Source organism: Ailuropoda melanoleuca, chromosome 2 (assembly GCF_002007445.2).
Source record: "Ailuropoda melanoleuca isolate Jingjing chromosome 2, ASM200744v2, whole genome shotgun sequence".
In the NCBI taxonomy this organism is placed as follows: domain Eukaryota; kingdom Metazoa; phylum Chordata; class Mammalia; order Carnivora; family Ursidae; genus Ailuropoda; species Ailuropoda melanoleuca.
In genome coordinates this window covers 198,694,868-198,722,163 of record NC_048219.1, presented here as the reverse complement: position 1 = coordinate 198,722,163, position 27,296 = coordinate 198,694,868, and the positions used below count along the sequence as shown (strand labels likewise).

The 27,296-nt window shown below is 59.7% G+C and overlaps 1 protein-coding gene across 27 annotated transcripts in view; it reads left to right on the top strand.

Annotated features, from left to right (window-relative positions):
- The window catches only part of KIF1A (kinesin family member 1A), a 102,062-nt gene that overhangs the window by 42,144 nt on the left and 32,622 nt on the right, over positions 1 to 27,296 (top strand). For 7 of the 27 annotated variants that reach the window (XM_034655556.1, XM_034655551.1, XM_034655555.1 and 4 more), the window contains exons 8-27: positions 606 to 683; positions 1,379 to 1,444; positions 1,993 to 2,010; positions 7,533 to 7,608; positions 9,097 to 9,175; positions 9,961 to 10,103; positions 10,545 to 10,571; positions 11,846 to 12,057; positions 13,354 to 13,433; positions 13,739 to 13,814; positions 15,902 to 15,981; positions 16,273 to 16,379; positions 17,233 to 17,316; positions 18,181 to 18,361; positions 18,444 to 18,516; positions 18,682 to 18,775; positions 19,781 to 19,929; positions 20,235 to 20,413; positions 21,942 to 22,079; positions 22,679 to 22,927. In XM_034655556.1, the coding sequence (XP_034511447.1) occupies positions 606 to 683; positions 1,379 to 1,444; positions 1,993 to 2,010; positions 7,533 to 7,608; positions 9,097 to 9,175; positions 9,961 to 10,103; positions 10,545 to 10,571; positions 11,846 to 12,057; positions 13,354 to 13,433; positions 13,739 to 13,814; positions 15,902 to 15,981; positions 16,273 to 16,379; positions 17,233 to 17,316; positions 18,181 to 18,361; positions 18,444 to 18,516; positions 18,682 to 18,775; positions 19,781 to 19,929; positions 20,235 to 20,413; positions 21,942 to 22,079; positions 22,679 to 22,927 (2,189 nt within the window). The remainder of the gene's footprint in view (positions 1 to 605; positions 684 to 1,378; positions 1,445 to 1,992; positions 2,011 to 7,532; positions 7,609 to 9,096; positions 9,176 to 9,960; positions 10,104 to 10,544; positions 10,572 to 11,845; positions 12,058 to 13,353; positions 13,434 to 13,738; positions 13,815 to 15,901; positions 15,982 to 16,272; positions 16,380 to 17,232; positions 17,317 to 18,180; positions 18,362 to 18,443; positions 18,517 to 18,681; positions 18,776 to 19,780; positions 19,930 to 20,234; positions 20,414 to 21,941; positions 22,080 to 22,678; positions 22,928 to 27,296) is intronic. The other 20 variants (XM_034655568.1, XM_034655567.1, XM_034655566.1 and 17 more) reach the window with 7 other exon arrangements.

The following is a 27,296-nucleotide window of genomic DNA, read 5'->3' as shown; positions in this document are numbered from 1 at the left end:
CGTCCCCCCTGCCGTGGGCTCTGGGCACCAAGAGGGTCTCCTGACTGTTAACGTCTGGGCAAGTTCTGTCTGCAGTGGCCATGGATCAGGAAGGCCTGGGTCTTTCTGGAACGCATGTGGCTGCCCAGCCCAAGCCATGGTAGTGTCAGCACCCCCCCCACCCCGCCCAGTCCCTGGGCCGGGTCGTGCAGCTGTGCCCTCGTGAGGCAGCTGAGCAGTGGCTGGGGCGCTGAAACTGGGCTCAGATCCCACCACAGATGGCGAGCCCATCTGTGGGAACAGGTGGGACACACCTGGAGAGCTCTGTGGGGATTCTGTGCGAACACATGAAGAGCGCCCCGTGTGCTGAGAACGGCACAGCGGCAGCATCGAGCGTTTTAGGGGTGAGGGGCATGCAGCCTCTTGGGGCGGTGGGGTTTGAACCTCAGGCAAAGCGTCGGAAGAGCTGTGAAGGGAGGGCACCTGCAGGGTTAGAGACTGTTGGGCCCGGGGAAGGGCTCGGCCGCGGCTCCTCGAGTGTGTGCTTTAGGCCGTGCTCAGAGGAGGCAGGGCGCCCCCATAGGGGCCTGTGGCCTCGCCTGCATTTGACGCCTTTGCCGTTTCAGGTGAGCAAGATCAGCCTGGTGGACCTGGCCGGGAGTGAGCGGGCCGACTCCACAGGAGCCAAGGGCACACGCCTCAAGGTAGGGGCCAACTGGCATGCCTGTGGACCGTGCACCTCGCTCAGCCGGCAGGCCGCATCTCTGAGCCCGGCTTGCTCCAGGAGGGGCTGGACAGCAGGGGTCGGGACCACCCCCACCCAGGGCAAGCCCAGGCAGGGAGAGCAGGGGGCACGGGAGGAGGGGGGAGGAGGCCATAGGCAGAGCGCTGCGCCCGGCACACTGGCTAGGGGTTAACAAGGACAGAGACCCTGGCAGGAAAGCCGGGCCTTTCGCGGGTCCTCACAGTAACTTGGCCACCGGTGTGTGGCTTTAGCGCCAGAATACAGGCTGCGAGGAAGACAGTCTCTGGTCAAAGCAGTCTTCAGTGTCAGGAAGGAGAGTTTTCATGTTCCAGCCTCCCTTTGGTCCCCGCCATTACCTAGTGGGTGGGAAGGGGCTCTGGAAATTGTACCAGCGGGGCACTGGGGCACCTGTGAGATGTTACAGGGACTCCCAGGGAGGCTAGGAGAAGCTGGGCAAACTGTTCTCCACCGGCCAGGGTGGGCCTTTGCCTGCCTTCTTGCCAGACACTCCCGTGCTCCAAGGAGCCCCGGGATTAACAGTCAGGGCTTGGTGGCCTTAGCTGTGTGTCACATGGGGTGAGGCCCCAGGGGATCACACTGGAGCAAGAGGCTCCTGAGGCTTCCTGATGTCCTGATTGTCTTCTCCACACACAGGAGGGAGCCAACATCAATAAGTCCTTGACCACGCTGGGGAAGGTCATCTCTGCTCTGGCCGAAATGGTGAGCTCGCTTGGGGTTTCTAGAACTAGACTGATGGGATGCATTTTGGAGGTGGCTCCCTGTCCTTCCTTCTGGGGGGATGCTGGGAGCCCGTCATACCTGTGCCAGATGCTATGTCTATCAAGGTGCCTGGGGTTCAAGGGAAAGCCCAGAGATGTGAAGGAAGTGTGTGTCACTAGGCTACAGATGGAGCAGCGATCCCTGTCACTCCCCGGAACCTCAATTTCCCCACCAGTATTGACCATTCACCAAGACACCCCCAGACCTTTGCCCAGAGGATGAATTTTAGGAGGCACCACCCTTCTCTTAAATTGTTTGGGATGAGGGAAGAGCTGTTGGGTGACAGCAGCCTGAGAGGTCACACTGTGGTTTGGCCTGTCAAGACCAGGGTGGCCAGCAATGGCTAGGTGGTGAGTGATGGACACCTGGCACGTGCTCAGGCCTCTCCTGTTCCTTTGTTCTCTGGAGTCCACTAGTCCTCCCCTCCCCACACACCCTGGATCCCCACCCTCGCTGCAGGTCCTCAGATTCTGTCTTTTCTTTTCCAGGACTCTGGGCCCAATAAGGTAAGCTGCTTTCTTCAGTTCTAGGGGAAGGAGTCTTAAGCCATTGGATTGGGGAGCTAGAAGCAAGGAGTGCCTGTAGTCCAGTTGTTCTGTGAAGGTCTTGGCAGTAAAATTACGCTTTCGCTTGTGCACCTGGCAGACAAACATATTGAGCCCATCTCTGAGCTGGGCCCTGTGTTAGAACAACACAGCCCTTCCGGGGCCATAGCACAGTGGGGGACATAGATAGTAGACATGGAAACAGAATTATGAATTGGTATAAAGCTCATAAGGGAGAATTAATGGGCTGTGAGCATGACCCATACATGAGATAGCCTTTAGTCAGTATGGCCATGGAAGCTTTATAGGACAGGTAGCTTTAGGGCTGAGACCTGAGGAGTGAGGAGAAGCCAGCCAGACAGAGGGGTGCGCACCTGTGCCATGTAGTTGGAAAGCCCAGTGTGAGGTGCTAAAGTGGAAAAATGTTGATTTATGTGAGGAATTGCGTGGGAAGAAATGTGAGGAACTATGTGGGGAAATGAGAAGAAGTGTGTGATCAACTATGTGAGGAACTGTGTGAGGAAATGTGTTAGGAACTGTGAAGTAACATGGGAGGAACTAAGCGAGGATCTGAGAGGAACTAACTGTAGGAACAGTGTGAATATTTGTGAGGAACTATGTGAATGATTTTGTGAGGAACTATATGGGAAGTGTGTGTGGAATTTTGAACAGCGTGAGGAATTATAAAGTATTGTGTAAGAAACTGAAAACTGAGGCACTGTGAGAGGAAGTATCTAAAATGGTGTAGGGCAAGTGTGGGAATTCTTTGAGGAATTGTAGGGAATTGTGTCGGCAACTGAAATACTGTACATAGGACTGTAAAAGGAAATACATGAGGAAGTGTGAGAAATGGGTAAAATACAGAAGGAACTGTAACGGAGTATATCGTGGACTATAGAAAATTGAAATCGTATATGGCATTCTGTGAAGAACTGTAACTGTGACAAAATGCGTGTGAAACTGTATGAAGAATTATGAGTGAATGTGTGGACTGTGTGAGGTGAGGTACTGTGGAGAATGGTATGGGGAGCTAAATGGGTAACTGTGTGAGGAAACTAAGGAACTATGTGGGAACTGTGAGGAACCATGTGAAGACCATGTGAGGAACTCTGAGGAAATGTGAGAGGAAGTGTAGGAGATGGTGTGAGAATTGTGTGTGGGAACTGTGAGGAACTGTGGAACTGTGTGGTGAACTAGTCAGGAACTGTGTGAAGAATTGTGAGGAACTGTGATGGTGTAGGGAATAGTTGGAATGGTGTGGGAAAACATGTGGGAATTGTGTGTAAGGGGAACCTTGAGGAACTGTGTGTAGACCTGTGAGCAACAGTGAGTGACTATGTGAGGAGCTGTGTGGGGAACTGCTTAGGGCAAGTGTGAGGTACTAGTATGGGGAATCATGCAAGAAGTCTGGAATTGTGTTCCATTGTGAGGAACTGTGTGGAATCTGTGAGGAACACACTGAAATGGAAGAGGTAGTACGTGAAACAGTGTGGGGAACTGTGTCTGTGAACTTGGAGGAGTTCTTTGTGGGACTGTGTGAAAAACTGGTGACTTATGAGAAGAATTGTGTGAGGAATTGTGAGGGATTATGTGGGGAAATGTGTGAGAGAGAACTGTGAGGAATTGTATGAGGAATTCTGCAAGGAACCTGTGGGGACTGTGAGTAACTATGAGAGAAACTGTGTGACAAACTGAGGGACTGGGAAGAACTGTGTGAAGAAATGTGTCAAGAACTGTGAGAAAATGAGAGGAACTCTTTGAGGACCTGTAAAGGAACTGTGTGGGAACAGTATGAGGCAACTTTCTGTGGAAGTATGTGAGGAAGTGTGTAGGGAACCGTGTAAGAGATTGTGTGGAACTGCAAGAGGAAGAGTGTGGAACTGTATGAATTAACTGTGGTGAACTGTATGTGACTGTGAGGAACTGGGTGGGAAACTATGTAGGAAGTGTGTGGGAACTGTTTGAGGAACTGTGAGAAACAGTTTGAGGAAATACATGAGGAACTGCATGATTCTGAGGGTTTCCATGTGGAATTGTGAGGAACTGTGAGAGGAACTATGTGAGGAATTGTGAGAGGAACTGTGTGTAAGTAAAGAATCGTGAGGCACTTTGCAGAACTGTAAGAAGTATGTAAAATTGTGTGGGCGGACTGTGTGGGAATTGTGTGAGTGACTTTTGAGGAAATTTTTGGAGAACTGTGAGGAACTCTGGAATGATGGGGGAACTTTGTGGGGAAGTGTGAGGAATTGGGTAGAACTGTGTGAGGGAACTGTGAGGAAGTGAGAGAAACTGTGACAAACTATGTGTAGAACTGTGTGGGGAGCTGTGTGAAGAATTGTGAGGAAATGTATGTGAACTCTGTGAGAAACTGTGGAACTGTGAAAGGAAGCATGTGAAATGGTGTGGGCAAGTATGGGGGCTGTGAGGGAACTGTATGGAAACATATGTGAGGGACAGTGCACAATCCCTCACACAAGTTTCTTACAGAGTTCCCCACACAGTCTCAGTGCAGTTCTTCACACTGTTCCTGGCACAGTTATACACACACACTTCCTACCTACAGTGGGAAAAGGAATGTGAGGAACTGTGAGAAACTTTAGGGGAAATGCATGCAGAACTGTGTAACAGACTATGTCAGGGATTTGTGTGGAGAAGTGTGAGAAACTTTGAGGGAATGTGTGTGAAAGTGTATGGAAAATTGTGTAGGATCTGTGTGACAAGTGTGTGTGTGAAACTGTACGTGGCACTATGTGGTCTGTTGGGAACTGTGTGGAATGGTGTGAACTATGAGAAACTGTGTGGAACTGGGTGAGAAACTGAATTGTGAGGATCTGTATATGGACTTTGTGGAACTGTGAGAGGAAGAAATTTTATGGGAAGCTGTGTGAGGAACTATGACAGGATCTGAGATGAAAACTATGGAAGGCACCAGGTGAATTCTGTGGAGAGCTGTGAGGAATTGTGAGGAACTGTAAGGAAATAGATGTAGACTGTATGAAGAATTGTGAGGAACTCTGTGTGCCCTGTGTAAGGAAACATGTGGAACGGTGTGGGGGGGGAACTAAGTGAGTAACTATGTGAGGAAACTGAGGAACTGTGAAGAATTTTGTGAGGAACCCTTTGAGGAACTGTGTGGGAAATATTCATTTAACTGTGTTAGGGGTGGTGTGAAAGATTATATCAGGAACTGAGAGGAATTGTGTGAGGATCTGAAAGGAACTATATGAGGAACTGTGTGAAGAACTGTGAGAAGGGCTATTTGAGAAACTGTATGTGGAACTGTATATAGAGTTGTGCAGTACTGCGTGTGGAATTGGAAGAATTGTGAGGAACTGTGTGAGGAGTTGTGTAAAGTCTGTGAGGAAATGTGGGGGAAGTGTGAGAAACTAGATGAGAAACTGAGGAACCGTTGGGAACTGTGTGAAGTGTGAGAAACTATGTGGAACTGTGAGAGGAAGAATGCAAAATGGTGTGGGGACTGTGTGAAAGTGCTGAGGATGTTTTCAGGTATGATGAGGGACTGTGTAGAATTATGGGTGGAAGTATGAGGAGCTGCATTGGGACCATGTAGGGAACTCTTTAAAAAACAGAATTGTGCGAGGGATTGTGGGGGGAACTATGTTAGGAGCTGTGAGACGCTCTTTAGGGAAATGCGTGAAGAACTGTGAAGGGCTGTGTCAGGGACTGTAAGAAATTGAGTGGAACTATGTGAGGAACTCAAGAGATCTGTGTGAGGATCTAAGCGTAACTATGTAAAGAACTATATGAGGAACTGTGAGAGAAGAACTGTGTCATGAACTGTGGGATCCATTGTGTGACAAATTGGGCAGAATCGTGTGAGGGACCTGGAACTGTGCAGGGTGCTGTGGGGAACTGCATGAGGGAGTAAGGGACTGTGAGGGAATATGTGAGGCACTATGGGAACTGTGTGAAGTGCTGTGGGAGCGGTTGCAACAGAAACTTTTTCAGGAATTGAGTGAGAAAGTTCTTTAGGATCAGGGCCTGGAGGGGGGAGCATGGAGGCATCTAGATGATGAGGCCAGAGAAGGGCAAGGGCCTGATTCGAGGTTTTTAGTCTGTTGTCAGGAACTCGCTGATTGTGGTTCAGTGGGGAGCAGTGGATGGGTGTTCAGCAGGGCGCATAGTCTGGTTCAATCTGGCACGTGTTGCTCAGGCTGCTGCATGAAGAACAGGTGGGGAGCGGCATGGCCTGGCGTGGCAGTCAGGAGAATGCCAGGCAGTGTTGCAAAAATCCGGGTGTGAGATGATGGAGGCCGGGAAGGCAGAGGAGAAGGGAGAGCAGCGGGTAGTTCTGGGAGGTGCAGGAGGACGACTGAACAGTGGCTGCTGGCGGATGGAACGAGCAGTGGTGACAGAGCGACAGAACTGGTCCTTGCTGAAGGGACTGCATGGTGGAAGGGCACTGACTGTGGAAATGAGGACTGTGACAAATGTGGCAGAGGATTCAGCCTCCGGAATTAAGTAATCCAAAAGCAAAGTAGAAATACAGTTTTTATCCATCAAGTCTCAACGGAGAAAAAAGGCCGTCAGTACTGAGGAGCTGCTGGGAGATGGACACTCAAGGCCCGCCTGCAGCGAAGCCGGCACAGCGTTCGGAAAGCCATTCTGACCTCGTGTCTCAAGAGCTTTCACAAGTTATGTTCTCTGAGAGCTCGTGGGGCTGCTCGTGGAACGCATCCTGAAGAACGATGGTGGATGAGCTTGTGCCCAGAGAAATGGCCCAGCCCTTGGGGTGACGCCTGTGTGCGTCTCCCTGGGTGGGGAGTCTGGGGGGAAGGGGCCACGTCTGCTGGCCACTGCAGGTGCTCAACTGTACTTCGACGCAACCGCGTACATGAACTAGGAGACACTGGAAAGTAACTGAATATCCATGCTCAGTGGACTCCAGTCAGTCCCTACGCCGTGTCTGTAAGAAGCAAGGATTCCTAGCAGCCAGTGGAGGACGCTTCATCCTGAGGGGAGGGGTGGGGGAGCAGGTTCTAAGGAAGGGGCTTGTGCCTGGACTGCAGGGGAGGGAAGATGAGTTCCATGTGGAGAGAGAGAGGTGAGCGGATGGCCACCGGCAGGGCCCGGAGTGCCGCATAAAGCGGTGGGGCCTTTTCTCTTTAGTCAGCTGAACTGACAGCACTGCTGGAGGAGGGGGCGGTGGGCCGAGATTGGTCCTTCTGACAGAGTGGAGGGAGGACATCGGCTCTGCCTGGCTGTGTGGCCCAGATGCGCAATGGGATGGACTAGGGAGGAACCTGAGGGGAAGTGACAGTGAGTGCGGCAAGCCTGAGTGCGGGCGCCTGGGGGTAGCACGAGGGGTCAGGTGGGGAGAGGCCTTGAGAACTGGCCGGGCCCTGCCCTCCACAGCAGCCTTTGGCTTTGGGGACCCACCGTCCAGACCCTGTGCTTTTGCCTCCTGCGTCTCCCTTCCCCTCCAGTGGGTTCAGGGTTGACCTTGCATGTTCTTCCTACAGAACAAGAAGAAGAAGAAGACAGATTTTATTCCATACAGAGATTCTGTGCTGACCTGGCTCCTCCGAGAAAATCTGGGTGAGGACTGTCGGGTTCACCTATCCCTAGGGTTCTAACTTCCACCTTGAGCCATTGTCCTGCCTTCCCTCCTGGGGAGGGGTGTCCGACTACCAGGAGGCGTCTCACCCTTTCTGGGCCAAGGCTGAGGCAAACCTGGGGGATCCTTCTGGAGGGCCTGGGCTGGTGGCCAGTGAGGGGCTAAGGAGAGCAAGTGCGGGAAAGCAGGATGGCCCACAGACAGGGCCACAGAACACACCCGCTTATGTCAGGGCTCCTGCTTCAAGCCTGTAATACCCAGACTAAGTGCCCACCCCTTGCCGGGACTCCATGATTCCGGGGAGCCCTGCTTGCTTGCTGGGTTTTGGTAGGTGCCATCTGTCACCCCTTCTCCCCAAGTTCTGAGCCCCTAAGAGACATAGGGAAATGGAGACTGAAGTGTCCCAATACTGATCTCTTTCCTCCCAAAAATAACTTCGGGGGTCCTCCCTGGCTATGTTCACAGTTTGGGAGGCTAACGCCCAGGAAGGTAAACTGAGTCTTGGGCTGACCTGGTGAACATAGGCAGCTGGGACCTACAGCCTTCCTCAGCTTCGTGACTACGGCATAGAAGCCGCTGCTGGCTGACCCGGCACCCCAGAACCAGCCTGGCTGATCCTCCGCTTGGGCCAGTGATGGGTGTCACATCAGGCCTCCTGGGTGCTCCCAGGGGTGGGTGGGCCCCCCGAGAGTGCATGGTAGTGTCCTAAGAATGTGCTCCTTCACCTGCGATGTGGATTGGAAGGAGGCCTCTGCCACAGGGCCACGCCCAGGCCCAGCTCCTGGGTAGGGGCAGGGGGAGCCCCCTGTGCAGCCCAGCCTGGCACCTGGTGTGGCATCGCTCCCCGAGCCCTTCACACGGTCACCTCACAGTTCGTGTGGGGGCCGCATCCTGGGAACATGGCCCCCGTACACACGTCCCTGAGGGCTGCCCGGGCTGCTGACCTGCCCACGCTGACTGCCCAGTGCTCACTCCATTCAGAGCCTTCGAGTGAGCCGTCAGCCCTAGAGCTGAAGCCGAACTGTCCGTTTCCTCATGCAGTGCACTACCTGATACCGGGTCCGCCCTGCCCTGGGCCAGGCCTCGGGCAGGAAATATTAAGAAAAATATACCAAATAAGAAAGATAAAAATGAAAGAAATCATTGCATCTTGAATTGAAATGAATGTTGAATTTCTTAAGAAATTATCCTGACCTTGCAGTAAATGCTGTAAAATCCGCCCCAGCTCCCCTTCTTCATTATGGGGAGGGAAGCCTGGCTCTTGTAAAATAGCCCCAAATGTGAGAAAAGCACGCTAGAGAAGAAAAACAACCGAGGGGCCCACTGCAGTGGTGAAGGCCAGACCCCCTGTTCACACAGTGGCCTGTGACTCAGTTTGCCTGTCTGGGCCTCGGCCTCCTCCCCAGCTGCAAAAGTGGGAGGGGACGGGGGAGAGGAGCCCCCCCCACGACCCGGCCTTCTTCCCACAGGCGGGAACTCGAGGACAGCGATGGTGGCAGCCCTGAGCCCTGCAGACATCAACTACGACGAGACTCTGAGCACCCTGAGGTGTGTTCTCGAGCCAGGCGGGCCCCCCCCGGCCTGGCTCTGGGATGGTGTGGGTGCCTCTCTACCTGAGTCAGGAGCACTGCTTTGGGGCAGGTCATCTTGTCTGGGGCTCCTTGAGGCTTCAGGTGGCTGTCGGGGGCACCTGGGTCTGCACGGGCCTGTTCCATTCCCACCGCCCATGGGACTCCAAGCGCCCCGGACCCCTGTGGTACCAAATCAGGTCTTTAAGGAGCAAAGGGGCATGGGTGTGTTCCAAGGGTCCCTCTGGCTGCAGGGCAGGCAGCCTGGGTGGGGAGCCTGGGTGCTGGCCCTGAAGGAGGCTGCTGGGCTGACTGGGTCACACGCCAGCAATGGTAAAAGGAGAAATGGGTGTGGGTCCCTATGTAGGTACCTGTGCACACACCTGTGACACTTAGGAGTGCAGGCTAAACACACATGCACGTGGGCATCCTCACATTCCCCCAGCGGTCAGACCTTCTCCCTCCACCCCGGGGACCATGGGTCCAGGTGCGAAGGCCCCACCACAGGGAGAGGTACCACCACATCCCTACTCCTCCCGGGGACTCAGTTCCCCCAGATGAGGGGGCAGGGCTAGGTGACCCCCCCCCATAGGTTTCTGGTCAATGGCCCGACTGACTCCAAGTGGGGTGACCCCCTCTCTGTGTCACAGCCCTGGGTCCCAGCTGCTGAGGCCCTCCCCAGCAGGGCTCTGCCCTGGGCAGGGCTCGGGGCTCCTTTGGGCCTGCTGGCCACGGGCATAGCCCACAGCTCCCTTGGCTGTCCAGGTATGCTGACCGCGCAAAACAGATCCGCTGTAACGCCGTCATCAACGAGGACCCGAACAACAAGTTGATCCGTGAGCTGAAGGACGAGGTGACCCGGCTGCGGGACCTGCTGTACGCCCAGGGTCTCGGGGACATCACCGACAGTGAGTGTCTGTGCCCGCCTGTCCTGGGCAGGACGGCCAGGCTGGTGTGGCCTCCTTCCTTGGGACAGCCACCCGCTGGCCTGCTGGGGCCCGGCTGGGGCCGGTCAGGCTGCCCTCATTGTCCTGACCAGAGCCTAGCCCTGCTCTGAGTCCCTGGGCAAGCCACCTTGGGGGGAGGCTGGGGGTTCTGGCCTCGGCCGGGGTGGACTGCATGTTTTGGGTCTGGCACCGGCCCAAGCAGGCCACAGACGGTTTCCCTGGAAGCCACATCGGCGTGCTGTGGGTGCTGGGGTTGCAGCGGTCCCCAAGTGTCCGCCGAAGACCCCTGCCACCCAGCCTGGTGCCTGGCCTGTGATGCGTGGGCCTCAGACCCTCTGGAGACAAACCTGTTCTTCTGTTTCTCTGTCTCTCCTCCCTCCCCCTCCCCTCCCCTCCCCTTAGCCAACACTGTGCCCGGAGGACCCAAATGTGTGTATCCCCCTTGCTGCTCTCTGCTTCTCTGCTTCTGCCCCTGCTCCGCGGGGCGTAGGGCAGCACGGCGGGGAGGCGCTGGCCCAGCCCTCCTCTGCCCTCCCCCATTCCAGGGCTGACAGGCACCCTCTTCCTAAATGCAGGTTGCACTACCTGCTTGCTGATGCTCCTGGCTCAGCCCATGTCTCTGTGGGAAACTGTGGCCACAGGGAGGCCTGGTGTGGCTGGAAGTCACTGAGCTCGGCCTGTCTGAGCACCCTGTACTCCCAGAGGCCTGGGAAGCTCAGAATGGTAGCTAGCACCAGAAGGCGGGGAGAGCCGGAGGGCCTGAGGAGGGCCGGGTCTGCCCCCTGGCTCCCAGCGCCGGCCTCCCCAGGCCCCCCACACCCCGAAGCCTCTTCCCCTGGAAATGCCGAGTGAGAATGCTGCCAGAGCCTCCCAGCCTGTCTCCTGGCCTTGGGCCTGCTCCCTGCGGCATGGGCCTGTGGTTTGGTGCCTCCCTGATTCAGGGGCCACAGGGCACCCTCGTTCTCCCTAGCGCCCCGTGCTGTCCTATGTTTGCCGCTGCTCTGCTGCGTGTCTGCTTCTGCCAGGAGGGGTCTGGGCACCTCCCCCACCAGGGGGTGTCCTAGCCCCAAGTCCCAGGCCTTAGGGGGCATGGAGCCCTGGGGCGGCCCAGAGCAGGCTCTTCCGGGTGGAGTGGGGGCTCTCTTAGGGATCCCACAGTTCACCTCTCCTCCAAGGTGGTCTCAGGGCCGATTCCTGTGCTCAATGGGGCTGGACAGTGAGCACAGCACAGTGCCCGCAGCTTGGGGACACATGGCGGGCCAGGCGGGTGATGGGTACCGGGGTGGTGGGGGCACCCATGGCAGAGAGGATTTGGCCGGGTGTCAGGGCCCTGGGTACAGGGAGGCCACAGGACGGTGACAGCAAAGGCAAGGAGACAGGGCGGGGGGTGCGGAGGCTGCTGGGTGGCCTGGGATCGGGTGCAGGGAAAGCAGGAAGGCCGCAGGCCCAGGCAGGGTGAGGAAGGTAGAGAGGAGCTCGAGGGGGTGCCCTGCTGCTGCCGGGGTGCTGGGAGGGCTGGGTCCCCTGGCGGGGAGGTGGCAGACAGCCCTGCATGTGCTTGTTGGCGCTGGGCCCCAGGCTGCACCTGCTGGCAGTTTCTGTTTCCTGCCTCTCTTCATCACCTCTTGCTTTTTCCCAACTTGGTCTTTCTTTTCTCTCCCTCCCGTCTGTCTGCCCGCCCTCTCCTTCCCTTCCTCCCGTAGACGTGTCCGACCTTGAGAACAATAACCGTAACCGTGGCGGGGTGGAGTTGAGTCCAGCCCCTGACAATCTCTCCACAGTGACCAACGCCCTGGTGGGCATGAGCCCCTCGTCCTCGCTCTCAGCCCTGTCTAGCCGCGCCGCCTCCGTGTCCAGCCTGCACGAGCGCATCTTGTTTGCCCCAGGCAGCGAGGAGGCCATCGAGAGGCTGAAGGTAAGGGCGCAGCTGGCAGGGGACAGCACCCCCTAGGGGCCTGGGCACCGGGGGCGGGGCCTGAGAGCTCTCCTCCTGGAAGGGGTGCGCTGACAGCAGGGAGTGGGCTTGCTCGGGGGCGGAGCGAGCAGTGTGGATGGGTGCAGAGCAAGTCTGGGCCCCACCCTCACGTACCCCCTCCCCTGCCCAACACCGAGGGGTCCCTACTTGCTGAGCAGGGCAGGCAGGGGTCCGGGGGGTTCTGTGCTCACACCTGTGACCCTGCGGTGGGCCAGCTGGGTTTTAGTTTATGGGCTCGGCGTTCCTTTAGCGAACGACTGTGGGGTTCTGGGCTGTGTGGGGATGGGGGTGACTTGGCAGACAACCGCACAGAGCCTGGAAGGAGGCTGGGGTGGGGCACCCGGTGGGTGGGTGACCCTGGGGCATAGGGCCCACTGGGGTGTGGCACCAGGAAGGGAGCCAGGAGCTGGTGCTGATGTTGGAAGTGCTTGCCATCCGTGTCCCGGCAGCGGCCAAGGGACATCTGTGCCTAGAACCAGTCTCAGTGTCCCATGTGTCTCTCAGTGTCCCAGTATCTCTTAGTACCCCCGCATGTCTAGTGTCCCTGAGTATCTTGCAGTGTCCTTGGGTGTCTCTCAGTATCCCCGCATGTCTCTCAGTGTCCCATGTGTCTCTAAGTGTCCCACACATCTCTCAGTGTCCCTGTATGTCTCTCAGAGTCCCACATCTCTGTGCCCCCTTGTGTCTCTGTATCCCCATGTGTCTCTGTGTCCCCACATGTCTCTCAATGTCCCGTGTGTCTCTCAGTGTCGCTCATGTCTCTCAGAGTCCCATGTCTCTGTGTCTCCTTGTGTCTGTCAGTGCCCCCGCGTGTCTCTCAGTGTCCCTGCATGTCTCTCAGGGTCCCTTGTCTCTGTGTCTCTCGGTGTCCCACATGTCTCTCAATGTCCCATGTGTCTCTCAGTGTCCCTCATGTATCTGTGTTCCTGCGTGTCTCTCAGTGTCCCACACGTCTCTCAGTGTCCTCATACGTATGTGTTTCTCTTCCTCCAGGTTTATTTTGCCTTTTCCTTTACTATCTGGCTGTGTCCACAGGAGAGACTTGCGTCCGTGGACACGTTAACCCCTCAGCCCTTCACTTTGACCTTTCAGGCATCGTGCTGTCTAGACAGACTTGGGAGTTGGGGCCCTGGTGCCATGTAGACCTGGCTGCTTGTCTGCCCTTTGCCTGGCAGCCTGGCCTGCTTGCTGCTGCCCCAAACCCCCAGCCTCACTCTGCTCTGTCCCACTGCCCAGGAGACAGAGAAGATCATTGCTGAGCTCAACGAGACGTGGGAGGAGAAGCTGCGGCGGACGGAAGCCATCCGGATGGAAAGGTGGGTGGTGGGAAAACTGAGGAAACTCCAGCCCTGGGCTCCTGCTCCTGGGGGTGGCCATGCCCTAGTGTGGGAAAGGCTCATCTCCTCTCACCAGGGACTCCCCACCGCTGTCACTGATCAGGTGACAGGTCTCTCCAGGCGGATGTCTTAACTCAGCTGACCAGGTGGGGCACCAGCTGGGCGCTGCCCTTGGGCCGTGTGGCCAGAGCCGCACCAGCTCCTGCTTGGCCGATGGGTCGGTTGGGGGCGAGGCAGGTCCTGTGGCCTTGAGGCTCAAGCTGACCTGGACACTGTCCCTCCAGGGAAGCCTTGCTGGCCGAGATGGGCGTGGCCATGAGGGAAGACGGTGGCACACTGGGGGTGTTTTCTCCCAAAAAGGTAGGTGCTCGTTCTAGTTCTGGGGTGCAGTCCTGACTCGGACTGGCCTGGGTGGCCCACAGCCCTTTGTGGGGTGTCAGCTCCTCTGGGAGCCCAGAGGGTCCTCCTGGGCTGAGAAGGGGCAGGTCCAGGCCCCAGGGGCCATGCTTGCCCACGGCCAGACCTTCCTGTGTGGTAGACTTGGCCTGGCCTCCCCACAGCGGGATGTCCCCATGGCCTTAGGACATCTAGATGTGTTGCTCTGCCTGAGGAATGGCCCGGGATCCTCGAGGTGGAGACAAGACTGGGGGACCCAGACCACCAGCCCATGCTGGCTGTGGGCAGGGTCTGGCTGGATGTGAAGCTGGGAGGCACTGGCCTCTTAGAGCTTAGCGAAGTGGGGCCTGGCTGTCCCAGCTGGGACTCCTCTTCTCCCACCCCAGCCTGGCTCACTCTCCAGACCTGGCCCTGTCAGCTGAAGGTCTCCAGTGGGGCAGAGCACCACCCCCTTCGGGAGATTAGATGGGGTATAGTGTGAGCATTTGGGGAAAAGTCTCTCTGATGACCCAGGACCCCCCTTCACCCTAAAGAGTACCAGACCCTTAGACCTCTTAGGAGCCAAGCTCCGAGCCGGGAAGCCTCCAAGGAGGGGGTGACAGTCTGCTCTGACCACAGCTCGGGGTCTCCAGGCCCCACTCTTGACACCTGGTCAGCGAGGACGCGCCCGCCCGCCTCGCCTAGAGCAGCTTTGTTGTGGCTGCCTTTTCACGCTGGCGTCGTTTGGGACAAAGGGTTTTTGCGTGGCCAGCACCTGAAGCCAGAGGCACGTGGCACACCCACCGTGCCGCTGGGGACCCCATGGGAAGGGAAGCGCGCAGGCCGGGGCGATGCATTCGTCAGCCAGGTGGCCACTCCCTGGGGACAGGGCCAGGCTCCTTGGGCTTCTTCTGCCCCTGGGCCCTGCAGGCCGGGGGAGCAGCGTGGGAGGGAGGGGTGCTTGGGAGGACGAGTGGGCAGGCTCTGCACTTGGGGCAGGCTGGGAAGCAGGTGGTACACTGCCTCATATCCCTTCTAGACAGGCCTTTAGTTTTCACTTGGAGTGGATTATTCTCGGGCTCTCCCCCCGCCCCTTCCTGGAGGGGTGGGACACACCCCAGGGCTAGTGCACAGAGCTGTGGGTGCAGGTCGCTGTGGGACACTTGGCACCCTGGAGGCCTGTGGTTGGTGGCAGAGGGAATACTTATGGCCCCGGTCTGGGCACTGCCCTGGGGGCCTCTGAGGATAAGTCCTCCTGAGAGGGTGACATTCCTGGGACTCTGGCGAGCACAGCTCTCCTTGCTTAGGGGAAGGGGTGGCTGGGGATAGTTGTCCCCGGTGTCCGAGGACCAGGACTTCACCGTCCTGCACAGAGTGATGGCGCTGGGGAACTTGGAGCTGGGCGTGAAAGCTGCTTGTTCCAAGGTGTCCAGTGAGAGGCCAAGAAAGCTGTCCCAGCCTCCACCGGATTGCAGGAACCTGGCCTGTGATGCAGTGCGGGGGGCGTTCCTGGGCTCAGGAAGGGTGCCTAGGGCCCCAGTGGGCAAAGCCTGTGGTGGTTGCCCTCGGAGGGGCAGGTGACTGAGGGCAGTGCTCACACAGGGTGGTCATCTTGGATATGCCCACGGATAGGAGGGGCCCGAGCTGGGTGGCCTGGCAGGGACTTCTTTCACAGCCTCTGCTCCACAGCCCCCAGGCCAGATCCCTCCCCAGTAAGCATCCTAATTTTTTTGGACTGGCAGATCCACTGGGGCCCTCAGCTCCTGGGCATTTCAGTTGAAATGGGGTCCTGTAACCCCCTTTTAGGGTGGAGGAATGGACCCAGAGCCTGGTGCCCTGGGGCCTGTGGGACCCAGCCTGTGCCCTGCGTATCCAAGGGCCCACCACAGCCCCCAGCACCTCCCCAGGCTCCCAGCTCCTCTTCGGGGAAGCCAGGCTGGGAGGACCCTGTCCCCATGAGGCCAGACCTAGGGCTGGTGGTGGTCTGGCTTCTGAAGGGAGAGAGGTCAGATGGGTGGCCAGTGCTGGGCGCCTACACTTCCGCAGAAGAGGTGACCCTCCTTTCTCCCCAGACGCCACATCTTGTCAACCTGAACGAGGACCCGCTGATGTCCGAGTGTCTCCTGTACTACATCAAGGACGGGATCACCAGGTGGGGGCCGTGAGCGGGGTCGGCGAGGGGCTGCCGAGCCTGGCATCTGTTGGAACACTGCTGTCCGCCCATGCGTGCTGCTGGAGACAAGGCTGAAGGCCACTCAGTGCTATGTGGCTCTCCCAGGCTGGGCTGCATTTGGGGCATCCCCCGCAGCCCCACTCATACGCACCCTGGGCGTTTCCTGACAGAGCCCAGCTGGGCATCCCTGTGGGGGGGGGAGCCAGTGGGCGGTGGCCGGGGTGCACTGGGTCCCGCCGGTGCTGACGGTCGCCCGCCCCTCCTCCCCAGAGTGGGCCGGGAGGATGCGGAGAGACGGCAGGACATCGTCCTGAGCGGGCACTTCATCAAGGAGGAGCATTGCGTTTTCCGGAGCGACTCCCGAGGGGGCAGTGAAGGTACCCCCGCCCTTCAGCCCTGCCCCGCCCGGTGCTGCTGACTGCCGGGCTCAGCCCAGGTTCCCAGTCAGTCCCGGGAAGCAGCTCCATTGGAAACGGGGCTTCGAGTGCTCGGCTGTGGACATGGGAGCTCCCTCCTGTTTCAGGAGTGAGCTGGGGGTCTTCCTAGGCAGGAGGATAGTAAGCTGTGAGGATTGAGCCTAGATCAGGGTGGAGAGCTATTTTTAGACCACACTTTCCTGTTGGCCTTGGAGCGGCCATCTGTCCATTACCCAGCCTGTCTGCCTCTGTCGCCGTTGCCCGTCTAGGACGTGGCCCTCTCAGGGAGGCCCCTGCTCTGTCCGTGTGCTCTCACAGTGCCCACAGCCCCCCAGCACCAAGCATGCTCCCTAGAGAGCGTCTGGCCTGCAGCCCACTGTGACTGGACACCTCAGGCTCATGGCCTTAAACAGTGTTGGGGACGTTGGCTCTCCCAGAATTCTCGGGAGGAGAAAGCCTGCCTTCTTCTGAGTGGCTGGACTCTAAGCTCTGGGGACATGCCAGCCACTGTTTCCCATCTGTGCCCACCTGGAGACCGTGATGGGCGCCCTGGTTCCCTGACTTGGGCACATGTGCCTCTCCATCGGGCGTCACCTTCCTCGTCTGATGTGTGAGGTGCAGCCCTCCTCTGGGGCCCAAACGAGGTATTGTCTGCTGGCAGTCAGGCTTTGCAGCTGGCAGGGAGGAGAGGCCTGATGGGGGCTGCACCTGGGTGGCCAGGTGAGCCCAGCCGTGCATGTGGATAGAGGGCATGACCACCGGATGACAGTCCCTCACAGTCCTCCTCTCTGCCCCCTGCCCGTCTGTCCTACAGCTGTGGTGACCCTGGAGCCCTGCGAGGGTGCAGACACCTATGTCAATGGCAAGAAAGTCACAGAGCCCAGCATCCTGCGGTCAGGTACGGCTAGGGCCTGGCATAGGTGTTGCCTTCCCCCCTGCTGCTTCAAGACGGGGCCTGGGGTCCATGTACTCAGCTTGGTGTCTCCCTCCTGGAACCTGAGCCTGGCTATAATCAGGGCCCAAGGGCAGGGAGGACAGAATGGTGATTAGCTGAGGGTGGCCGGTGAAGGTGGCTGGGGGAGGAGCTGAGGGAGGCCTTAGGGAGGACCCACCAACGGACAGGGGCTGGCGTGGGAGGAGGAGCTAAGCTGGCCCCCATGGGCCACAAGTTGGAAGGAAACTAGGCTGTCCAAAGAGCTCTTGTGGGCAGGACTGTCCAAAGACAGTGGGCGCGTCTGCCCTAGAGGATGTGTCTGCCCTGGGGGGCTCCGGGCGCACATAGACCGGCGCCCACTGTTCTCCAGCAGCAGGGGAGGCTGATGGGCAGGGCAGGACCCCCGAGCCCGTACTGCAGCACCCTGCAGAGGGGCCCGAGCACAGCCCCTGGGTGTGGAGGAGCATCGAGGGCCAGGGCATGGGGTCAGGAGGCCAGGATGGCCTGGGCGGCAGCACGTGTGGGGTGGAGCAAAGGATCGTACATTGGAAAAGTGCTGGGACTGTTTTGCAAACATGGCTGGCTGCTGTATGGGGAGGGACGGAGGGGGTGGATTTGGGGAGAGAGTGAGGTCCTGGCCGTGGGGCAGGTGGCTGGCCGGCCCAGAGCAGGGACCTGGAGCGGCTCCCGGCTGCCCTCCCTGGGGAGGGCAAGCTGGAGGAAGTGCCCGTGTTCCACTTTCCCCTTTTCCTCTCTGACCTCATCCCTGGAGGCCACCCCTAGGCCACGGCCCCCCTTCCCATTGCCGGCCTTGCTTCTGTCCCCCAGGAAACCGCATCATCATGGGAAAGAGCCACGTGTTCCGATTCAACCACCCCGAGCAGGCGAGGCAGGAACGCGAGCGCACGCCCTGCGCAGAGACCCCCGCAGAGCCCGTGGACTGGGCCTTCGCGCAGCGAGAGCTGCTGGAGAAGCAGGGCATTGACATGAAGCAGGAGATGGAGCAGAGGTGAGGCCTGAGGCTGGGTCACCACACCCACCCCGCCGCGCTCGTCCCCGCTGTGCCCACTCACCCCTGCCCGTGCTTGCAGGCTCCATGAGCTGGAGGACCAGTACCGCCGGGAGCGAGAGGAGGCCACCTACCTGCTGGAGCAGCAGAGGCTGGTGAGGCCCCCATGCCAGTGGGGGGTGGGGGCCGGGGTCCCCACTTCGCTAGCCGTCGCTATGGTGGGGCCGCCTCCAGACGCCCTGGGACCCACAGAGGGAGGCCCGGGTGGGAGGGCGGGGAAGGGTCTGCACGCGGGTCCACGGTGCTTCTCCTGTGGCCAGGACTACGAGAGCAAGCTGGAGGCCCTGCAGAAGCAGATGGACTCCAGGTACTACCCTGAGGTGAACGAGGAGGAGGAGGAGCCAGAGGACGAAGGTGAGAGCTCTCAGCCAGCAGGGCCTGGGCCTTGGGCTGGGGAGGGGTCTTGGACAAGAGGAGTCCCCAGGCCACTCCTTGGAGATCAGCTGTCAGTCCCTTCGCCTGGGGTCCCTGGCCTGTCCCTCGGGGAGAGGCCTCCTTGTCCCTGGGAGGCACCCGTGGCACCAGGATCGTGGGGGGGGGGGCTGTGCTCCGCAGGAAGGCACCTGTGCACGTGCACGCACTAGGGTATGCTCACTCACACCAGTCTTGGTGGGAGCAGCCTGGATGATGGAGAGCGCGGTGTGGGCAGGGTACGGCCTCTGCTCACCCGTCTTGGCAGTGGGAAGCTGGTGCCCTTCCCCAGGACTAGGTCGCTGCTGCTCGCCTCCCAACCCCCTTCCTGAGGGTTAACTTGGGTGGCCCACCAGCTGACCTCAAGCTGCTGTGGGCACAAGGGTGCCTTCAGTCAAGGCAGACGGGTGGAGTCAGGTCTGGGGTTCATGTCCAGCCTGGTCTCTGGTCAGCTGGTCAGTACCTTTGTGCTGACGTGACCTTGGCCTCCCCTTGTGCGGAATCATCTTCCCGACGAGCCTCCTTCCCTCGGGGCGGGAGCCCTGGGTGAGAGGGGCTGAGCCTGGAGCCTGGACAGGCCTGTCCTGGTGTCCGTGCATTCTTCCTCCTGCAGGCCCAGTGGTCAGAGGAGTGTGAGCCGGGACAGGGCATGAGAGTAGGCCCTGGTTGGCCCTCCTGCCTGTCCTCCTGCGGGCGCCTGCCCCCACTGCGACCCGCACATGCTGTCTCGGCACTGCCGCCAGCCTCTCTGAACTCACCGGCCCTCTGAGCGCTCCAGTTCTGGGCGGCCTCTCTGGGGCACACAGAGCCTTTCAGACCACTGCCTGGGGCAGACCTTTCTGCCAGTTTCCTTCTTTCTGAGCCCCCGGGACAGCTAGAGCCCTGGGCCCCGGCCAGAGTGGGGTGTTGTGGCATGTCCGTGACGACCACATACGCCTCTCCTCACAGTCCAGTGGACAGAGAGGGAGTGTGAGCTGGCCCTTTGGGCCTTCCGGAAGTGGAAATGGTACCAGTTCACGTCGCTACGGGACCTCCTGTGGGGCAACGCCATCTTCCTCAAGGAGGCCAACGCCATCAGTGTCGAGCTCAAGAAGAAGGTGGGCTCCCGTGCCACTGCCCACTGGCCTCCTGCCGCCCGCACATGTCCCACTTACAGGAGGCACAGGGAGGGCACAGCCGCCGCACCTGACCCGGGCCCTGAGAGCGGTGGGCAGGGGGAGGGAGACCCGGGGATGGACCTGGGTGGGCATGCGCACTCCCGCTCAGGGAGCACGGGTGAGCGGGTGTGGATGCTGGCCGGAAGGCTCCAGCCAACACGTGGGGCATGGGCTGAGGAGGAAACCCTTTGGGGCCTGGCCCCCTCCACCAAGGGGCTGATGGGGGTCACTTCCCGCTGCCGCAGGTCCAGTTCCAGTTTGTCCTCCTCACGGACACGCTCTACTCCCCGCTGCCTCCGGACCTGCTGCCCCCAGAGGCTGCCAAAGACCGGGAGACTCGCCCCTTCCCCCGCACCATTGTGGCCGTGGAGGTGCAGGACCAGAAGAACGGGGCCACCCACTACTGGACGCTGGAGAAGCTCAGGTGGGGGGGACGGCAGTGGGGTGGGTGCAGGCTCGCGGTGCCTCTGTGTCCCTGTGGTGGTTTCTCCTGCTGTGACGGCTTTTAAAATCAGAAGGAAAAGGCGTTATTATAGAATCCAATGTGTTGGTGAAGTTAGGTATGCTTTCGTGGAGGAAGGGGCGGATGAGGCTAGTGGTGCTGCAGGGGGGTGGCGTGGGGCCAGCAGAGCGTGCGGGACAGGTTAGCGGCCTGAGGAGCGGGCGCAGAGCCTCCAGAGCCTTGCTGGGCAAGGCCGCATCCTCAGAAGAGCTCAGCACGGCGCCTCTCCACCTTGGGCCTTAGGGATCCCAGGGACGACGGCAGAGGGGCTTGGAGGAGCCGAGAGGGGCTGGACGGGGGGTGCGGCTGTCCCTGGGAGAGCCGTCTTTCCTCCAGCTCCACCTCCACGCTCCCCACGTGCTCGCTCATGAACGTGTGGCTCTCAGTCTGGAGAGAGACTGAGCAAGACAGAGGTCGATGCCATCAAAGGAAAGTCATACGCTGTTTGTGGTGCCCTGGATGTCAGGGGCTCTGCACAGAGGCAGGGCCATGGCAGGTGGGAGGGAGCCCAGCCGTCGGGAGGGAGACAGGAGCATAGGCAGGCGAGGCCTCGGCGGGGAGGCCCATCCGCGAGGACTGGCCACTCTGAATTATCCCGGTGGGCTTTGGAGCACAGGGCTGCCCGGGTTGGTTAGCGCTGGACCCTAGGGAGAGTTTGGGCAGGGAATGCTGACTTGGTGTGTGAGTGAGGAAGGGCGGGTGGGGTTGGTTTGAGTATGACGGGTGGACTCACCCCCAAGTTGTTCCCGGGCTGGCCCAGCCATCGAGGCTGCAGAGATGGCATGACATAAACTACAGAGAAAGGAGGATGTCGTTAATACACGCTCATGGTCCAACCCAGACCCACCCACACACACCCCTCAACACTCACACACACATGCACGCCTTCCTCCCTAGTATGACTCGTTCACACATGGACACACAGGCACACACACTCCCCTCAGACTCGTGCGAGCAAAGGCCCACGCTCACGGTCCCTTCCCACCCTCCCCAGGGTAACACTGGGACTTTTGTGAGGACAAACACATCATTCCTGTCACTCCCGAGTTCTAGGGGGAAATGACTGCATCTCTTTCTCCTACGTTGTGTTGGTTTTCTGGGGATTATCATTTTTAAAATATTTTCTGTCTATATCCTATCACCAATTTGCCCTTCGTTCCGTTGAGTTCTAAGGCCCGTGACACAATCCCCCATCCCAGCCGCCCCACCCTGGCTTTGGCAGGCCTTCTCTGTCCCCTTCCCTCCAGCTCCTGGCCCATCCTGCCTGGTTATGTCACCTTGCTGTCACTGGTCAGCAGTGCCTCGCATGCTCATCTGGAAGTTTCTTGCTCGTGGTTGACGGATGACGCTGAGCTGTGGCCAGAGCTGGGCCGAGCGCGCGGTCTCCAGCAGGAGGTGTGGCCTGCCGGACGCTCCGCCTGGGCCCACGGTGACCTCTGTGCCCCTGCAGGCAGCGCCTGGACCTGATGCGGGAGATGTACGACCGGGCAGCAGAGGTGCCCTCCAGTGTCATCGAGGACTGTGACAACGTGGTGACTGGAGGAGACCCCTTCTACGACCGCTTCCCCTGGTTCCGGCTGGTGGGCAGGTGGGCGCCTCATTCCCTCCCTGGGCTGAGATAGAGAGAGAGAGAGAGAGAGAGAGAGAGAGAGAAAGAGAAGGTGGTGGGGGCAGGGAATGGGCCTCCTTCCAAGGCCGAGACCCCCGGCTGGGGGACCCCAGCGAGAGGCCCTTTTCCACCTCGACTCCCCTGTCCTCGTCCTTCCTGGGTCTGAGGCACCCCCCAGCCACTCTCGTCCGCAGACCAGTGGACCCTGTAATTCGGGGGACCGGGGAGGGGAGGGGTCTCAGCATTGCCACTACACCTGCTGCAGGGCTGTGGCCGCCAGCACGTGTCCACGGGTGTGAAGTGTGTCACCCGGTCCTCCACGACCTCGGCCACGCCTGGCCAGGAGCACGCCAGTGGGTGCTTTCCAGAACTTTCCGTAGCCTTCCACTGACCACACGTGCGGTTTCTTTCCAAGCCTGGGGACGGGGTGCACTTTTGGTTCTCTTGTCTTTTAAAGCAGCATTCCTGATGGTCTGTGTGTTTAGTTTTGGTTTTAAACAGAAGCCCCCCGCCCCCACCCGTCCGTCCCTGCGAGTAGCTGGTGTTAACTTCTCTCTGTCTTGTCGTACTAACCTCAGTTCAGTCATCTCTGGCTGCAACAGCTACCCTCTTCTCAACACATGCATGAGCGAGCGCATGGCTGCTCTCACCCCCTCCCCCACCTTCTCGAGCCCCGACTCCGACGCCACCGAGCCTGCCGAGGAGCAGAGCGTGGGGGAGGAGGAGGAGGAGGAGGACCTGGAGGACGACGTCTTTCCGGAGCACGCGCTGTGCGACGGCCGGGACCCGTTTTACGACCGGCCCCCCCTGTTCAGTTTAGTAGGAAGGTTGGTGAGGTCGAGGACGGCATGCTGGGAAGGAACCAGTTCTTTTGCACAGGAGCACTGCTGCGGGCACAATTCGACCGCCGTCAGGGCGTGGCCCCCCGTGTGGGGGCAGCTCCCCGGACCCCCAGGCCGAGGCAGGCCGAGATAGGCTGAGGGGCCGGCCTCCCCGAGGAGAGGGCGTGAGGGAGTGAGAGGGCTCCTGGCCATCCCGGAGCGTGCCCAGCAGGGACAGGCGGGGTCCCAGTCACAGGAGAGGCGGTGCACCCGGAGCACGGAGCTGCTTCTGCACAGAGGCGCTAGAACCCTGGAGGGAGTGCTCGAGCAGGGCCCGTGGGGGTGTGCGTCTGGGCACCCACCACCCGCTGAGGCGGCCGCGCCCCCCTCCGCCTCCTCCTGCTGTTGCCCCAGAGGTGGAGGCTCCCGGTTTGCTCTCCCTGCCACACCCTCTGGGAGAAGGAGCAGAACCTGGAGGAGACCGTCCTGCTGGGCAGGAAGGAAGGGCTGGCGCACAGGCAGGGGACGCTCTGCCTCCAAAGCCTGGGGCCCAGTGGACCCTTCCTCTCCCTGAGCCTTTCTCCGCCCGAAGGTGAGGACAGTTCATTCCTCCTGACCTCCTGGCTGTCCTGGAGACACACTTCACGGGAAGTGCCCTTTGCAGGGAGGGCCCGTTACAGTTTCTGGATGGAAGAGGGAGGCCAAAGTCAGGAGTGGAGCAGAGGCCCCGGGGAAGCCCAGACCTTGCCGGCAGGTTGGGCAGATACAGCTGCCATTCATGTTCTTATTCCCTTGGAATGGAAGCAAAACAGGTGAGGGAAAGATCTAGAAAGCTAGCTGCAGTGGTAGAGCATTTGACTCAAAGCAGCTGCACTTAGTAGAAAGGCTAAGACCTTGTCTGAGTCCAAGGTCGCTTCCTTGGGGCTAGGCCAGGGGGAGATTTTGTGTTTCCTGACCTTGGAGCACCAGGGCTGGAAGCTGAAGGCTGAGGCTGGCCCCCAGATTAGGGGGTTCACACGGGGAGCCCTTAGGTGCAGACCCTGGAATGAAAGCCCCACTTCCCTTGGAAGGAAGCAGGTTCCTACAGGTGCATGTCATGGATTTATTCTGACTAGTTTTCCATGAGTGTGACATGCCGGCCTCCTGGATACAAACATGGGGCGCTCTCCCTATGAGATGCCCTGTGTCTGGAGCTCCCACTCTGCTGAGCCCGACAGGGGGGCCAGCTCCACGCAGGCCTCTAGAAAGCCCTGGGCTGTGGGCCCGGGAGTCACTCCGGTGTCAGGTAGGCGTGGGCTCAGGACGCACGGGAGTGAGGGCACCGGGAGAAATGGGGTGTGGGCTCTGCAGTCTCAGCCAGAAAGAGCTGGGTCCTTCCAACATTTTCCCCCCTCTGTGGATCTGAGATGTTACCAAACAACCAAACCAAAGTCATCAATGAGAGGCCAGCCCCCCTACAGCGGGCGGCCTGTAAAGGGCTTCATTTGGAAACGTCCCCATCTTTTCGGTTTGGCAAGAATTGGCTTCTCCCGCGCAGCAGCTGTGCAGGCCCAGGCCCTGAGAAGGACCCCATCTTTGGTTCCCTTTTATCCTTCTGGTAGCTGCTGGCTCTCTCTCCAAAGCTTAAGCAGAATTGGGGCGCCCACTCTTGTCTCCCTTCGGAAAGGCTTTCCTTGCCCCAGCATGCGTCTCTGCACCTCACCAATCTTGTGGTTAGCCCTGCCTCCTCCCCTCCCGCCACACTCAGCCCTGGCTCTGCCGCTCTGCCGCCTCCTCTCTCTCCGGGTGGGTTTCAGCCTGCTTCAAGGTGCCCTCCCCCTGTGGACGAGCCCCCCCACCCAGCGTGGTCCTCCCACGTCTTGACCCTGGGCTCCTCACCCATGGCCAGGGTTAGCCCCCAGTGGCCTCTCCCTCTGGTGGTCTGGGATGCTAGGTGAAGTGGGGAGGTGGGATGGGCTGACCCAGGCAGAGAAAGTGGGGCTGGGGGCTCTGGTTTCCACCCCCCACTGATAATCCTCCTTGTCAGGAGCACCCAGCCAGAAGCTGGACTGGCCGGGAGCTGCAGGGAGGAGGACAAGGGGCTGGCTGCCAGGGAAGGGGGGCAGGGGAAGGGGAGGAGGGACCACCCAAGGGAAGAGTTCCAGATTGTGTGTGGAAAAATGCCGACCTGCTCTGGGCCCACACTGGGCCACCTGGGCTGGCATGGCCAGTCCCTCAGCTCCTAGCTTGGTGCCCTCTGCACAGGGTCACTCAGCCCATATTGTCACCAGTGCGGCTATGAACCCCTCTGTGTGCAGTGGGTGCGCCCTTGCTGGTGGGGCCCTCTGGGCAGCGCTGGGACAGTTCCGGCCCTTGGTGGCCGATGCTGACATCTGGCTGTTTCTGGCACTCACGGGGCAGTGAAGGGGAGGCCAGCGTCTGTGCCATGGGTCCCGTTGCCTCATGTCCTGGCTTCTGTGGGTCAGGCTGAGCTCTGCCTGGGGTGTGTGGGGTCTTCCAGGCTGCCGTCGCCACCGGGGGTGGTGGCTCCTGGGCCCCAGAGGTCCCTTCTGCCTGATGTGCCCATCACCGTCTCCAGATTAGGTCCCAGGGATTTGGGGCGGCAGGAGGGAGAGTGGACCCAGCGTCTGGCACTGGATGCTCTCTTACCTTCTGGGGGTGTCCTACCTGCGTACCTTTGCGGAGTGTGTGCACGCACATTCACGCACGGCTGGGTTATGACCTGCAGAGAAGGGGAAGGGGGCTTGGCCATGGACCCCGGGGATCTTTTTCTTTGTGTAATCCCCACCTCCCATGGGGGGGTCCCTCGAGGCCCCCGGCCCCGGGAGCGTGAATAGGATGCGTGTTGTCTAAGGATCTGAACTCAGGCTTTGCAGTTCTCGGTGTCACGAGCGCTCAGATTTTCCTTCTCCTGACAGGAGGAATCTTAAAAGATCAGGAGAGAACTGATACACTTAATGACTGAGCTGTGGGAATCGAGCAGGTGGGCATCGGGGCGTGGCGTCTGCATCCGCTGGAGCTGGAGAGGAGCCAGCCTGTGGGTTTAAACCCCAGCCCCGAGCGCCTTCCTTTCTGTGTTGTGTTGATCTGTGGAGGGGTCCTAACGCCCTGGTGCCCCAGCTCTAACGTGCTGTCTTGGACGCACGCCTAGGAGAGGACAATGCAGGCAGCTGAACTAAGATGTGTTGGGGGTTAGGGCAGCCCCGCGTCTGCTGCCGAGATGTGAACAGTGGGCGTCTGGGAAGTGGAGAGCTGTAGGCGCGCTGCGGCCCCGCCGCGTCGGTGCCGGCCCCCAGCCAGCTCGGGCCGCAGTGCGCAGCTAGGATTGCATCACGGCTTTTCCATCCGTGGAATGATTTGGGCCTTGGGGTCACGAGCGGCCCAGGCCACGTCTGGTTTGTGGGAGCCTGGGATCTGCACCGTGCTACAAGTTCTTGAGCCCACGGGGGGCGACGTGGAGAGAGCGTCCACTCTGGAAGAGCACAGTGGGTTTTGTGAAGCGAGGCCTTAAGGAGGGAACTGGGCACAACCCCCCCCCACCTTGCCGCCTGACCTGGACCCGACCCTGCCCTCTGCCTCGGTCTCCACTGTGGCCTTCGTGAGGGATGGGGGAGGAGCGTCAGGAAGCGGGTGGCCATGGACCCTGTGAGCTCAGAAGGGGGTAGGGGTCACCTCTGGGGTGCTGTGAGTCACACTCTGGGGGACCCCAGAGCCCTGCATGCCCAGAGCCAACCCCCTGAGCCTTCTAGGAAGGCAGCCCCGGGCCAGGGGCCCTGTGGTGGCCTGAACCTGGCTCACCTCCTGGCTGGGTGGCTTTGGTCAGCCCTTAAGCTCTTCTTCCAGGAAGCTCTACTGATTAAGGACCCTCATGCCGGGCACGGTGCCCCCACCTGGCTCCCAGTGGGAGGTGTCCCCCTGCTTCTGAGGGTCCTCCTGTTGATTCCCTGCAGAGTATAGATGGAGGTGGGCAGGCTGCGGCCCCCTCATCTGTGCCTGGGGTCCCTGGGAGCCTCCTCAGTGCCTCTCTGCCTCCCGACACGGGGCTTCCCATTGTGGGCCCTGCCCCAGGAACGGGGCCCTGCTCTGGGAGGTGGGGCAGGGGCTGACTTGAGGACCCTGCAGCTTGGGGCTGTCCTGCTCAGTCCCGTTAGCTCTCCAGCATGGTGGGATAGCCAGCTGGGGCCCAGCCAAGGGGGTACAGCAGGGTCTGGGCCTGTTCCTGCAGCCTGAATTCTAGGCTGCCTCCATGTCCCCTTCTGGGCCTCAAGGCCTTACACCCTTCGTGGCTGTCCTCCTCACACGCCCCCAATTTCAAGCAAAGGCCCTTGGCCAGGATTCCAGGGGCCCAGAGAGGGCAGGCCACCATCATCCCCAT